General features: G+C 39.4%; 1 protein-coding gene across 1 annotated transcript in view; it reads right to left on the reverse strand.

The window, feature by feature from the left end:
• Positions 1-396: 396 nt before the first annotated feature.
• LOC106875696 (zinc finger protein 407) overlaps positions 397-15,532 on the reverse strand; it is a 371,441-nt gene continuing 356,305 nt past the window's right edge. Inside the window, exons 5-6 of the mRNA XM_052968722.1 lie at positions 12,921-13,057; positions 397-6,792 (exon numbers count right to left, since the gene is read on the reverse strand). Of these exons, the coding sequence (XP_052824682.1) occupies positions 2,829-6,773 (3,945 nt within the window). The 5' untranslated portion in view covers positions 6,774-6,792; positions 12,921-13,057 and the 3' untranslated portion in view covers positions 397-2,828. The remainder of the gene's footprint in view (positions 6,793-12,920; positions 13,058-15,532) is intronic.

The raw sequence follows: 15,532 nt of genomic DNA on the forward strand, positions 1-15,532 counted from the left end.
CATCTACAGAAAATAGTGCTGCTTGAAACTGCACGAATCCTTTGCAAACTTCTTGAAATCTGAATGAAGAGTATTACCTGAGTGCACTGGTTGTGGACAGCTGACACTTTGTGGCATTCCCTGGTGAAGGTGGTATGTTAAACAAGAACAACAACAGTAATAATGGTTTCAAATTTTGGCACAAGGCCAGCAATTTCGAGGGAGGAGATAAGTCGATTACATCGACCCCAATACTCATCAGGTACTTATTTTATTGACCCCAAAAGGATGAAAGGCAAAGTTAACTCTGGCAGCATTTGAACTCAGAACATAAGGTTCTGAGAAGAAATTCCACTAAGCATCGACTTTGCCAGCTTGCCACCTCATTATTAATAATAATAATAATTAATAATAATAATTAAAAGAAGGCAACTTTTTATCTGATAATTTTATTTGAGAAGGGGTTCTTTTCATTTTTTTTTTCCTTTAAAATTGTTTTTTTTAATTTATATTTTTTCAGACCCGTAAAATAATTAAACAAAATAGTTAGAAAAAAATATAAATAAAAAAAAAAAAACAACGGGAGTAGAAATTCCTCAGTGAAATTCAGATTGTGGTTAATCTCCAGTGGGCATGGATGGTTGTGGGGGTGAAAAAAGTCTGACGAGATGAAAGACATATCCATCTTCTCGGTTACATAAAATCCACACCAACAGCTGTACACAACAAAACAGTAGCTTCAGAAATTGTTGTCTTTTGGGCCAGATGAGAAAGGGGTCAGGGTTTTTTTTTTTTTTTTTTTGTCATTGTTGTGATCAAATAGATGTTTCATCCACTTGTGTTATATTCTCTGGCCAGAATGTGTTGTTACACCTATTGTCAATTTAAGTCATCCATATCATATTTCAAGTTACTTCAAGTAGCTAATAACGCACAATGTAATTTTTTTTTTTTTTGCTTTTGGTCAGTAAGTGTTATTTCCTATTTGTTTCTATCTAGAAATCACAGGAAATGACTACTATTCCCTTCAAACTTTGCTTTTGTGACCTGGGCATCAATATTTTCAAACTGACCTATTTTCCATTACATTTCAGATAGATTCAGTGCTGAATCAGAAATATCCTTATGGCCTTATTTCTGAAACAGGGTTGTTAAGGTTGGGCTGAGGATTCAAATATATCCTTATAGCAAATATTCTGCTCAATACCACAGATTTGCTTGTCAGTTGCTTGACCCTAACCACTTCAGCATGTCCCTGAGTAGTTGACAATATGTACATCTCTGATCATGAACACGAGTAGTCGGGGAGCATCATAACCATATGCTGAGAGGGATTCTTTGGGGGGTTTCGATAATTGTAACATAAGCAAAACTTGAAGGAAATATTAGCCATTTTCCATACTTTCTAGGTGGTAAGCAAACAGGAAATAACAGTTGCTAACCAAGGAAAAGAAAATCATGTTACAAAGTGATAATCAAACATCCAGTGATTACTAAGATGTCTCAAAACAGTTAAGCAAACACAGATGTGTGTCAAGCTTGAGCAAGACTTTCACCTTTCAAAATTCCATTCAGTTTACTCTGTCAAATGTAAGGCTTATCGATTCACACTGTATTGAATTAATCATGCATATCTTGTAGCTTTGAGATTTTGATGATGTAGACTGTTTATTAGGTGACATTGCAGTGTATGTCCAAGAGGTTGGATCTGGCCAGTTTGAATACAAAACATGTGGTATATTTGGGTTGAATAAGAGTAGTTTAAATGCTGAAGGGTCAAATGTCCAGTTAGCTTTCTATATGTGATTGCCCACAGTCTAAGGGCTACAAGAGGAAATTAGGGGTCACAGACACTTAGTTCACTTCATCCTTGGTAAAAGTCAATTGTTCTTCAAGGGAAACTTTCAGCTGTTAGCTGTTGTGCGGATTGGTTAAGTTCCCTGACTGACTTTGTTGGTAGGGTTGGGCTGAGGATTCAAACTGAATCTAAAAAGCTTGAGGAAGTGTAGGAGGAGAGTGAAGAAGGGAAATGAAGAGAGAAGGGAAAGAGGGAGAGTGAGGAGAGTGAGGAGAAGAAAGAGAATGAAGAGTGAAGAGAAGGAGAATGAAGAGGGAGGGAAGGAGGAGAATGAAGAGGGAGGGAAAGAGGAGAATGAGGAGAGACTGAGAAAGGGGAAGGAGGAAACTGAAGAGAGAGAGAGAGAGAGGAAAGCAGGATGAATGTGGAAGGAGAGAATGGTAAAAAGGAGGGAGAGAAAGGGGAGAATGAAGAGAGGAGAGAGTGTGTAGAAGAGAAGAAAAGGTAAAGAGGGAAAGAGAAAAGAGGGCAAGTGAGAAGAGGAGAAAGAGAGAGAAAAAAGGGGATAGTGGGAAGAGGAGAGAGAGGAGTGAGAAAAGTGTAGAGAGAGAAACAGGAGAGGGGAAGAGAGGAAGGGAGAGGGTGAGAAAAGAGGAGAGAGAAAAACAGAAAAGAGAGGGGAAGAGAAGAAAGGAGGGGAGAGGGTGAGAAAGTAAGAGGGGAGAGAGAGAAAGATTGTATGTTTAGAATGGGAGGGAAGAAGAAACAGTAGTTAACAACACAGGAGGTGTTATATAGTGAGGTGTAAAAACAACAACAACAACAACAACAACATACTAACATCTGTAGAAAGACAGTTTCTTTCAATTTCTTTTTTAAGGGAAGTTGTCTTTTTTACCTTTTTCTGGAGATATATAGCAAAAATTTTTTTTTAAAAAAATTGCAAAAAAAAATAAAATAAAAATAAAGATTAAAAAATATCACTGAGTAAATTCTGCTGGTTTAAGGCTGTCTGTTCATTTTAAATTCTAAGTCACCATTTAAGCCATAGTTATGTACCGTTTGCTGATGGTAGGCAAATATATTCTATAGTAGTACAATAACCTAAATCTAAGGACGAGGTCATAGAGTGAGCTTCAGTGAGAGAGAGGACATTGGAGGCAGTGTTTGGGTCAACCGTTTGAGCTTGAGCTATGACCTGTCCGTCTGCACGGAAGTGACCGGCAGTGATGGTGTCCGCGCGGAACTGCGGATGCTGTAGTATATCGCCGCGGAATTGGCTGTTTTGCAAGGTGTGCATGTTCGATTCGGCAACCTGCACCAGCTGCGTGTCAACAGTACCTGTGTGCTGTGTGGTGATCTGCTGCGTCGTTGCAATATGAGTCGGCACTGCAGCTTCGGTCATTGCAACAGCAATCATCTCGGAAGTAAGCAGAGAGTGGGCCTCAGGCGTGACGGTCACCTCTTGCGCATCCAACGGACTGCTTTCAACCTCTTTGTAAGGAATTTGCTCGAGCTGTTGTTCTTCTTGCTCTTCAGTCAATAAATCCATCTGGTTAGGTGGAAGGGAATTCCTTGGTGCACGCTGCTTACGCTCTTTGATTGGGAAAATTTGACTACCTTCCGGGGGTTTTCTGGGGTCAATCTCTTTATTATAAAGGCCTGTAAAAACTGAGAGAACTTCGAGGCTTTTGTGGTCACACTGGTCCTGATGAACCTCTAACAAGTGGTTACGGAAATCTTTTGTACTGTTTGTGCCAAATGGGCAAAACTTGCATGGGTAAATGAACAGACCCATGTGCCGTTTGGTTTTTGTTATGTGTTTACGAATATTTTCATGAGTATTACAGGAGTAAGAACAATATGGACATTTATAAGGTTTGGAACCAATGTGTATACGCATGTGGCGCCGCAAGTGGGTACTGTTACCGGCTTTGTACGTGCAATAATCACAATGGTATGTCCTCTCTCCAGTGTGGATTCTCGAATGACGAGCTAGCCGAGTCTTTGTAGCGCCAGAATAGCCACAGATGTCACACAAAAATGGTTTTTCGCCAGTATGTGTTCGAACGTGGCTATTTAGTTCGCTTTTGAAAACAAAGTCCCATCGGCAATTGGGGAAGGGGCATTTATGGATGCGCTGCCCATGACGTCGCATGTGGGCAACCAGCTGCATTTTCAGTGGGAAAGCCTGACCGCAAACATCGCACATGTGGGTGAACTTGCCCACATCATTGTTCTCGTGTTGCTTCATGTGTACATTAAAAGAGAAAACTTTTTGAAATTCTTTGCCGCATATCTGACATTTGCGTTCCGTTAAACCCAAATGGCGCAGAATGTGGCGGCGCAGAGACAGACTAGAGATGAAACCATTCTGGCAGAACCTGCAGACAAACGGCTTTTCTCCCGTGTGCATGCGGAGGTGTTCCATCACGTGTTCCTTTTTCAGCTTCTTAGAACATTCCGGACACTGTACGGAACTATCACGTGGTTGCTTAGCAACTTCGTCCAAGTAGGCTCGAAACTGGCTGGTAGTGATGTCTTGGCCCCGAAACTTAGCCCTTACAGCTTCTTCATTGCTCATGTGATTATGATGCGCCTCGACGTGGAACTGGCACCAGCGCTCATCATCAAACTTCTTACCACACTCTTCGCATGTATACAAGTTGGTTTCATTGCCTTTTACCAAGTTCATCTGATGCATTTTACCAGCATAGTGCACCCGTAATGCTTTCTCAGACAGGAACACTAGATCGCAGACGTTGCACATAAAAACATGGCCAGAATGTACATCGAGATAGTGTGGCCGAAGATCACCGTAAGTGGGAGCTGTGAAATCACAATGGTCACACTTATAGATTTTGTCTTTGGGTTTGCTCTTCCGAGCTGCTGAGTACTTCCGAGGACCACTGACTTTGAGAGTCTTCTCGGGTTCTTTGTCTCCATTCACATACAGATCATCTTTATCGTTACTGGCCACTTCTTCTTCTTCTCCCGGAATGGATTCATCTTCATCTCCTTCCATAACCACTTCATCAGTTGGTATTAAATCAGGATTGAAAGTCTTCTTCTTCCGCCGAGGTGTACTCACCCGCTCACTGGTCAGTTTCTTATTATGCCTGTCTGTCTTCAAATGCAGCTTCAATGAGTAGCTGTCAGAAAAATTCTTATTGCAAGAGTTACAAGAAAAGGGTTTCTCTTTGGTGTGACGCCTTCGTATGTGGATTTCCAACGATGACATTGAGTGGCACTGAATGTTACAATGAGGACACTCAGGTTTGTGTCGGCCCTTGCGCCTCGGTGAAGCCTTCACCTTTTTGCCACTCTTATGTTTATGTCTTATGTGACGGCGGAGACGAACTGACGAGTGCATCATTATATCGCAGAAAGGGCACTGAATCTGGTAGCGGCACTCTTTAATGATGCACAACTGCTTTTGTCGTTCCAGTGCCTCCTTATGTTGGAGGTCTTCTGTTAAATGATTTAACATCTCAGCATTGGAAGACAGCTTAAGGCTGCAAACGGTACAAAACATAGGACCCACGAGAGCAAGACAGTTCTTTGAATGTTCGCTAGTGTTCATATGGTCCATCAGATCATTCTCTCGGTTGAAATAAAACTGGCAGACTCCACACTGAAATGGACTGAGCCGGATCACGAAACGGTAATATTTCTCTAGAACGTGGAAGCCATCTGGGTGATTTTTAGCCCGGTTTTGATGATATCGAGTCAGTATATGCCTACCAATGACATATTTACTGAAAAAAGACTTATCACATATCTGGCAATGATGCACAGAACTTTTGCCATTGTCCTTTTTGCTCTTCTTCTGTTTCTTTGTAGATTGTTCTTCAGCGATGACAACTTCATTGGAGTCTTTAGACGTTCCAGCAGTGTCTTTAGGGGAATCGGCAGATTTTTCTACATGTTCACAACAGAAGCTGTCACATGCAGAGCAGTAATTTTCTTTGAGATTACTTGAATCTGGCTCTTTACTGGTAACAACATTAGTAGAGCTTTCTTCAACACCAGTTACATCTTCCAATATAGAACTGTCATCAGCAGAAATATTGGTGTTGTTTTTATTTAGCTGCAACTCATGAGGGGTTTCTCCAGGTTTCCACTTGCCACGCGTATAACTGGGATGAGGGAAATTCTTAGAAGACGATGGACCTTCGCCAGGTTTCCATTTACCGCCTGTGTGAGTTCTTGGAGGTACATTGTCTTCATCAGAAGAATAATCATTTGAATCACTCGACAATTCTGTATAGGAGAAATCCAACTCTTCATCACTGGAAAAATCAAGACTGCTAAAAATATTCGAGATGGGTAAATCACTGTGACTACCGGCCGAACCTTTATCCAGCGTTGTTGTGTTCACAGCTCGGTTTTGTTTTGGAGGCAAACAATGGCGTTCATTGTCTTCCTTCTTGCATTGAAGTTCTAGAGAGTGAAAGAAATTCTCCCCACTCTTAACTGGGGATGAAGGCGAAGCCTGTGGCAGCTGGTTGTCTTTCTCAGCTGCTGGTTCATCTGTGGTGACTACTGCAGCAGTGACTGCTTCAGATACGTCTTTGACAACATCACTGACTTCAGTAATGGTGTCGGTTGTAACGATTACAGGTTCTTGCAGGAGTTCAATGGGGTGAGATTCCTCACTGACTGTAAAGTTGACAGTCTTCAGTTGCGCAGAATTCTCCAGTGCAGCCTTGTCAACAATGTTACTGCTCAGACTGATGGTCTCCAACCTTGGTTCCAGCACGCAATGCTCCTCTGAAGCGACGGTAGATGTGCTGGCATCGCTGCAATCAGTTTCAAACATATCTTGGGCAGATGCAGTGGGTGGGATCTTACCGAGACTGTTCAAAGCCTGCTGAGCAATACTCTTCGTTGATTGGCAGCCAGCCTGCTTGTGCTGAACATAGTTCATCAAACCAACTATGGTCTGATGACAGCTGAGACACATGTGCATATCTTGCTCTGCGTTGGCCATCATGATACCAATTGGACTGTTCCTGAAAGACAAAAGATAAAAAAAAATCTTGAAAGATTGCAGCACATCATTTAATCGTTTACACACTACACTCTTATACATTCAGTATTCAACAGGAGGAGCAGAAGGTGGGGTGATGCATTTGTGAGCTAAAATCTGTTTGGACATATTTTGTGGTTAGAGTAAATATGTTAACAGATAACTAATCTTTCAACGACCCAGTCCACTGAGTTCTAAACTGGTACCACAGCAAGGTTACAATTCACCATTGCTAGTAGCAACAGTAGCAACTATATGAAACTGACTAGGGATTTGTTAGTTTTACAGGATGGAGTTAATTTCTGAGGGGCTGGGGAAAGCTACACATGATACATCAACTTTCTTTCCTGAGAAATACTGATTTCAAATTTTAGCACAAGGCCAACATGTTCAGGGAGGGATATAGTTGAATACAGTGACCCCTAGTGCGTAACTGGTACTTTATTTCATCAACCCTGAAAGGATGAAAGGTAAAAGTTGACCTTGACAGAATTAGATCTCAAAATGTAAAGACGGGACAAAATACCACTAAGCATTTCACCAGGAGTGCAAACAGTTCTGCCAGCTTACAGCCTTTTTCCTGAGAAACATTTCTGTCACACTCACTTAACACTACTGAGACCAAAGACCAAATATAAACTCTGTCTACCTGGTTATTTTGCAGGTACTTAATGTCTGGTTCTTTTCCTTAACACAAATGACACTTGACCATCATTTAGTGGGTATCTTATCTTATCATCATTTACTTGTTTCAGACACTGAACTGCGGCCATGCTGGTGTACTGTTTTGCATGGTTCAGTCAAACAAATCAACTCCAGTACTTATTTTTTTAAGCCTGGCACACATTTTATTAATCTCTTTTGCTGAACCAGTAGAATAAGCAAACACTGGTTTATCAAGTGGCAGGGAGACAAACGCAAAAACACACACGCACAAAAGGCTTCTGCACAATTTCCGTCTACCAAATTCACTGAAAAGCCTAAACTGGCCTGGGGCCATAGTAGAGGACACTTGCCCAAAATGCAATACAATAGAACTGAAAAAAAATGCATGCGGTTGTAAAGCAAGCTTCTTAACTACACAGTCATGCTTGCAGACAAACTGAAATGAATGGTTTCTATGTAAGACACTGACTGACTCCACAGCAGATCTTGAACCAATCACACACACATTTCATTAGGCATTCAGTAACCTAGCCCAATAAGCCATAAGTTAAGTCTTATACAGAGCAATAATAAAAAAAAAAAATTAAATTAAAATATAATAACAAAAAAAAAACACACACCGAAAGACTTGCATTAATTATAGTTTTGAGTTTTAGTTTAAACTGTTCAGCAAAACTCAATACAACTAATTCTTAATTAAAATCTTAATAAAGATTATTTTTGTTTCTAACATTTAATTATCATGCAAAATTATGAACCCCTACCCCTCACACCACCTACATGTCTCCATCGTCACCGATCTCTGCTAGGAAATAAATGAAATTATAATGAAAAACTAGAGTTTTGCTGTTATTTTTTTTTCTTCTTTTGTCAACTTATTAAATACATTATTATAAGTCTCATGTTTCTACATAACCATAAATATATTTATCTCAAGCTTATTTCTTTCTTCATTTTTAATAATAATAATAATAATAATAATAATAACAATAATACGAGTAATAATAAAGATAGAAGAAAGTGGAGGAAGGCAGAGCAGATTCAGCACTAGTTTGCAAATATCAAACTATGTGCTCCAGCAATTCTAAAGACGAGACTTAAATATAGACTTTACTATCATTTCTTTCTCCATAACACCTCAACCACATCTCTCTTTCATTCTTGCAGATATCCCAGTCAGCAGAAACATTCTTGATTTTAGCCTAATAGATAGCCTCCACTTGGATGCTCAACCTGCTAGAAGTAGCAGCTAAATATCTCTCGAATCAACTGCCCAATGCTGTCTTAACCCTTTAGCATTCAGATTTCTTTGACAGAGTGGATCTATGATCAAATGTATTTTGGCCCTTTTCAAAAGGGGGCTTCTTACTTGGCCAATTTTATCACCTGCATCTATCTTTGTTTAACCCTTTAGCATTTAAACAGGCAATATCCGACCTGAGTATTCTGCCTGTTTTATGTTCAAACTAGCCAGATCCAGCCTCTCACACCTACCCTACAATGCCATTCTAAAAATAAACAATTACATCTTTGAAATTTCAAAGCTACAAGATAACACAGTATTAAATTTTAAAAATGTGAGTAAATAAGTATCCCATGTTGACCTGGGACTACACAACAATAAGTAACACACAACACAGTACACATACATTGTCTCCTCTACATAGCCACTTGACCTGCTAGAAATAGTAGCATCTCTGCCTCAAACTACACACACACACACACACGCACATCTTTATCATATAGTGACAAGGACACATTAAGTAATATAGTTTTAATGTACTAGTCGCTAAAATGACTGATGGTGGTGGTCATGGTTAGAACACCTTAAATCATTTAGCTCCAGGACTACTCAATATGAACTGATAGAGAGCTAAACTACAACAGCAACAACCATCAAAGTCAAGTCTAGAAGCATTTCCATCGAAATAGAAATGACAGCAATCACAACAGAAGGAGGAGGAAAATTAAGAAGTAATATCATTGGTCATGCCTGCCCTCAATGAAATCCCAGGCAACCAAAGCCATTTCACAGAATCTTGATTGACTTCTGTCAGTCATCTCATATCTACATCATGTACCACCACTTAAAAGCTAATAACAAAAAAATAACAATAATAATCTTTTCTATTATGGGCACAAGACCAGCGATTTTGGGGAGGGGACTAGTTAATTTCGTTGACCACAGTGTTTCACTGGTACTTAATCTATTGATCCTGAAAGGATGAAAGGCAAAGTTGACCCAGCATTCTAACAATTCTGCCAGCACACTGCAGTGATAATAATAATAATAATAGTAAAAGACATTCGAGCGAGATCGTTGCCAGTACCACTGGACTGGCTCCTGCGCAGGTGGCATGTAAAATACACCATTTCGAGCTTGGCCGTTGTCAGTACCGCCTGACTGGCCTTCGTGCCGGTGGCACGTAAAAGCACCCACTACACCCTCGCAGTGGTTGGCGTTAGGAAGGGCATCCAGCTGTAGAAACTCTGCCAAATCAGATTGGAGCCTGGTGTAGCCACCTGGTTTCACCAGTCCTCAGTCTAATCGTCCAACCCATGCTAGCATGGAAAGCAGACGTTAAACGATGATGATGATGATGATGAGTAATAACAAGAGCACTCAGAGAGCACAAACCTCTGCCAAGGCAACACCAAAGTCCTCTCAACGATTAACCAGAGATTAGTTTTAAAATGAGAATATCTGAAATAAACTCAACTGCTCTCATGGATGAGAATACTGAAAATGAACCCAACTGCTCTCAAAAATTAAGGAAAAAAAACAGGAAAAATAATCTAGAATCCTTGTCCGGTACCAGATCAATCCACAAACCTAATCAGTATGTGTCAATCACGAGGCCAAATATCCCAGAAAGTTTCATCTGAATCCATCCAGCGGTTCTTGAGGTATCTTGTCCACGGACAAACAAACAAACAAACACAACTGAAAACAATACCCCCGCCTTTGCCAAGGCGGGGCTAATAATAATATTCAACCCTCTTACACCTCCACCTTTTTACTATGATACCGTTCACACCCCACAACTCTCTTCGCTTCCTTGTAATCTCTCCCTCTGCTCTTGCATAACTGTAAGAATCATCTGTACAGAGCAGTTTACGAACCCTTCCTCCATCCTGCAACATACCACTCCCCCCTACTCTCTTTCACATACCCATTATACAAGGCATAATTTCTTCCTCACACACACCACTGCCACTGCAATTGTCTATGCATTCCAACCTCTTCCTGACCCCCCCCCCCTACATCTTTTACTATTATCGCTCTTATCACTTACAACAAGCAGCCCCTGCCTAAGACTACCCTCTGGTTCTGTTTTATGAAACTTTTCTTATTTTTAAAAATGTCCAAAAATTTAAATTAAAACCTGCTGTCATAAGGGCCTTTTGTTAAGCTTTGTTATTTTATGAAATCCTGCCAGATTCTGAACTATTTTCAAACTTAATTGAAACACACACACACACACACACACACACAGAAGCAGTTGTATATCAATAGAAATGTTTAAGTCACTCTCTCTCATACACACACACACACACACCATATTATCTTCAACTAACTCTTTATCTTTTAGTTTCCTCATTGCTCTACACACCTGAATGCTGCATATATTCATCATCATCATCATTTAATGTCCGCCTTCCATGCTGGCATGGGTTGGACGGTTTGACAGGAGCTGGCCAGGCAGGAGCCTGCACCAGACTCCTGTGTTTGTTTTGGGTGAGTTTTTATGGCTGGGTACCCATCCTAACACCAACCACCCAGCAGAGTGGAGTGCCTTTTATGTGGCAGAAGCACAAACAAGATCAGTTTTGGCAAGGTTTTTACAGCTGGATGCCCTTCCAAACACCAACCACTTTACATACATACATAAGTCTCTCACTTTCTTGTAATTTGCTTATCTGCTTCTATATCTCTTAGTAGCACAATAGACATCATGCCAATCTCATATCATCATCACCATCATTTATGCACAAATACAAAAACACACATATGAAGGCCTAGTAGTTCAGTTGCTGCACTCGTGATCACAAGATCATGGCTTTAATTCCTAGAGCACTGGTGCATTGTGTTGTTGAGCGTAACATTTCATTTCACATTACCCCAGACTACACAGCTGTAAAATGGGTAAGCCTGCAATGGATTGGTGTTCTGTTCAGCAAGAATGTTGCCTTACCCATCAACTCATCTCGCCTTTGAAGTGGCATCATATATATATATACATAGATATAGATATAGCACAAAATTTTGTCAGTGAACAGGTCATGGTTTCAAAGCGACGAAAATATTTTGACACAAATTAAATTTAAATGTTGAAGTGAATCTAACGGTTTTTGTGTAAACACATTCCATGCTGCAATTGTTTTTGTTTCAGCACATGATCTCAGATCAAGTCATTTGCTATGCAAGAACATCTCCGTAATATATATATATTAATACCAAAAAGTACCTAATCTTTATATTTAACTTAACACAGATGCCTCGTTTGAACACCAAATATTGGATTATTAGCCTTGAGATAGCTTTTCGTATAGGCATTTGGTGCATAAAAGCACATATATCACTCGTAGCAGACAAGGAATGGCTGTCATGAGTGCTGGAACTCCCAATATATGATATGATATGATTTCAGTCTATTTAAAGTCTGCATTACTTTGAAGGACTTTTTGCATTTCATATTAATGCAATTAAATTATTTATTTATTTTTAATATAATATTATAAATTATTTACAAGTTTTTAAGTTACAAAACAATTTGTCAAATTAGAATTTCCTTACTGTTAAATAAAATTTCAGCAAACTATTTCTCTGCCATTTATGGTTTTATATATCTATATATATATATATATATATATATATATATATATATATATATATATATATATATGCGTGTGTATGCATACCTACAGGTTTGGCCAAAAGTCACCTGACAGTAAATCAAAATTCCATAAATTCTATCTGTAATTCTGTGTTGACTTGTAATGGAAAAATGTGTCACTCAAGAAAGATTTCAGTTTGAACAATTTTCATGATGCTTCATATTTAGATGCTTTTATTAAATTCATTCAGTTGTTAAACATAAATCTTGGAATTATTAAATGGTTTTGAATTACTGTCAGGTGACTTTTGGTCAACCCTGTATATATATATATATATATATATGTGTGTGTGTGTGCATATATATAATATATATACGCATGTGTGTGTATGTGTGTGTGTATATATACATATATATGCATGTGTATATGTATATATATATATATATATATATATATATATATATATATAAGTTCACATGTGCCACATCATTCTGACTCCTGTGTATACCTTGCCTCTGTCTGTCTGTCTGTCTGTCTCTCTCTCTCTCTTTCATTCACAAAACTCTTGAAATATTTCACTTTCTACTTAAACCAAAGATTTCTTACCAACAGGGTCTTGGCCTCAGGTTTTCGTCCGAAGACTGATTCTAGTCAGGTGCCACTTCAGCACAATATAAGGCAACAAGGTATCAATACATGGCAACAAACTCTAGTTGTCAGTTTAAATTGGAACTTTTGCATTTCTGAAAAATACATGGTACAAAAATAAATAAATAAAAATATAAGATTTTTTTAAAAACATCTTTGTGTTAGGAATGTGTAGAAATATATATTCAAATCTCATGTAAATTAATCTTTTTGCGTTCGGATTACTCAGTCAAATGTAATGCTTACTTATGCACATTGTTTTGAATTAACCATGCATGACATTGCACCTTCGAGATTTTGACAACATGGTGGCTTATTTTTAAAATGACATTGTAGGGTAGGTGTGAGAGGAAGGATCTGGCCAGTTTAAATGCTAAAAGGTTAAACAAGGTCATGTATCTGTGCAATCAGCTGTACAGATCAGTGGTTCTCAACCATTTTTTGCCTATGAATCACTTTGGTTCCTGTTATACTTTACTGGACAATAGAAGTGTTAAGACTCTTTTACTCTTTTACTTGTTTCAGTCATTTGACTGCGGCCATGCTGGAGCACTGCCTTTAGTTGAGAAAATCGACCCCAGGACTTATTCTTTGTAAGCCTAGTACTTATTCTATCGGTCTCCTTTTGCCAAACCGCTAAGTTATGGGGACATAAACACACCAGCATCGGTTGTCAAGTGATGGTGGGGGGACAAACACAGACACACATACATACAAAGATATATATATATATATATATACATACATATATATACGACGGGCTTCTTCCAGTTTCTGTCTACCAAATCCACTCACAAGGCTTTGGTTGGCCCGAGGCTATTGTAGAAAATACTGAACCTGGAGCCATGTGGTTGGTAAGCAAGCTACTTACCACACAGCCACTCCTGCGCCTAGTCTGACTGGTCATTATGGTGGTGTAAAGCACTTGTGTTGTTACCACGTAAAATCACCCATGTGGTACCATGTGAAAGCACCTATGCGGTGCCATGTAAAAATAGTTGTGCGATGCCACATAAAAGCACTCATGTGGTACCACATGAAAGTACCCGTTTGGCACCACATAAAAGCACCCATGTGATGCCATGAAAATGCACCAGTGCAATTCCACAAGAAGGGCATCCAACTGTAGAAACCTTGCCAAATCAGACTGGAGCCTGGTGCAGCTCTCCAGCTCTGGCTCTGGTCAAACAATCCAACCCATACCAGCTTGGACAACAGACGTTAAATTTTGATGGATGGCCATAGCCATTTGATATTTAAATAAACTCCGATTATATTTTTATAATTAATTATTAGGAATTGTATAAAAAAACAATTGCTAAAATGTTTTGTGCATTATAGAAGTCTAAGCAATTTATTTTATTTCTTTTACTTGTTGCAGTCATATGACTGCGACCATGCTAGAGCACTGCCTTAAAAGGTTTTAATTACAGAAATCAACCCCAGGACTTGTTTTGTAAGCCTAGTACTTATCCTATTGGCCGCTTTGCCAAACAGCTAAGTTACAGGGACCTAAATACACCAACATTGGTTGTCAAGTGATCGTGGTGGTGGTGGTGGTGGGATCAAACACAGACACACACAAATATATACATAAAACTATATATATATGATAGGCTTCTTTCAGTTTCCATCTACCAAATCCACTCACAAGGTTTTGGTCAGCCTGAGGCTATAATAGAAGACACTTGCCCAAGGTGCTGCACAGTGGAACCATGTGGTAAGGAAGCAAGCTTCTTACCACACAGCCATGCCTGCACCCATTGTACATAAATTTTAACAACAAAATCTTATATGGTCCCGCAAGGGTCAAATGGACCCTAGTTGAGAACCCATGGTTATAGATCAGAGCTCTGCAACTTTTTTTTCCAGTTGCAGTACACTTACATTCCTTTGAAAATTCGGTGGCATATCTGAACTCAAAATATGACTAAAAGTATAGAGGAAAAAAATTATATTCAGGTTACAATGTGGCACACCAGTGTGCCGCTGGCATGCCAATTACGGAGCACTGGTCTAGATGACTGTACACATCAATTGAGTGTACTGCTAAATACAGATGACCATTGCAACTCCTAAGTTGTACTGGAAGACCTAATTGTTATGGAAGGTATTAATGTCACGACTACATCATTGTCTCCCCAACAACAACACTGACCACCTATAAAACCTGAAGCTTCAGAACTTTGTTGGAAGTCCATCATAACCATGACACTGTTGTTGTCAATATCATTATGTTTTTGTTATTGATGTTGGTGCTAAAAACTACCACCACCACCACTACCACCACCACCACCACCACCAGCATCTTCACGCCCTCACTACGATCACTGCCACCATCACCCCTTCATCACTATCATCACCAGCAGCAGTCCCCACCTGCCCACCATCACCATCATCAACATCAATACCACCCTCACCACCACAACCATCAACACGACCACCACCACTGCCATCATTAACACCGTCATCACAAGCACCAACATTGTCATCACCACTAGAATCAGTAAAATTACTTTAGAAGCAATTTCAAAGGAAAGGCCAGCAAAGGAAAAGAATGAAAATGTAAT

The sequence above is a fragment of the Octopus bimaculoides genome, chromosome 6 (assembly GCF_001194135.2).
Source record: "Octopus bimaculoides isolate UCB-OBI-ISO-001 chromosome 6, ASM119413v2, whole genome shotgun sequence".
NCBI classification, from domain to species: domain Eukaryota; kingdom Metazoa; phylum Mollusca; class Cephalopoda; order Octopoda; family Octopodidae; genus Octopus; species Octopus bimaculoides.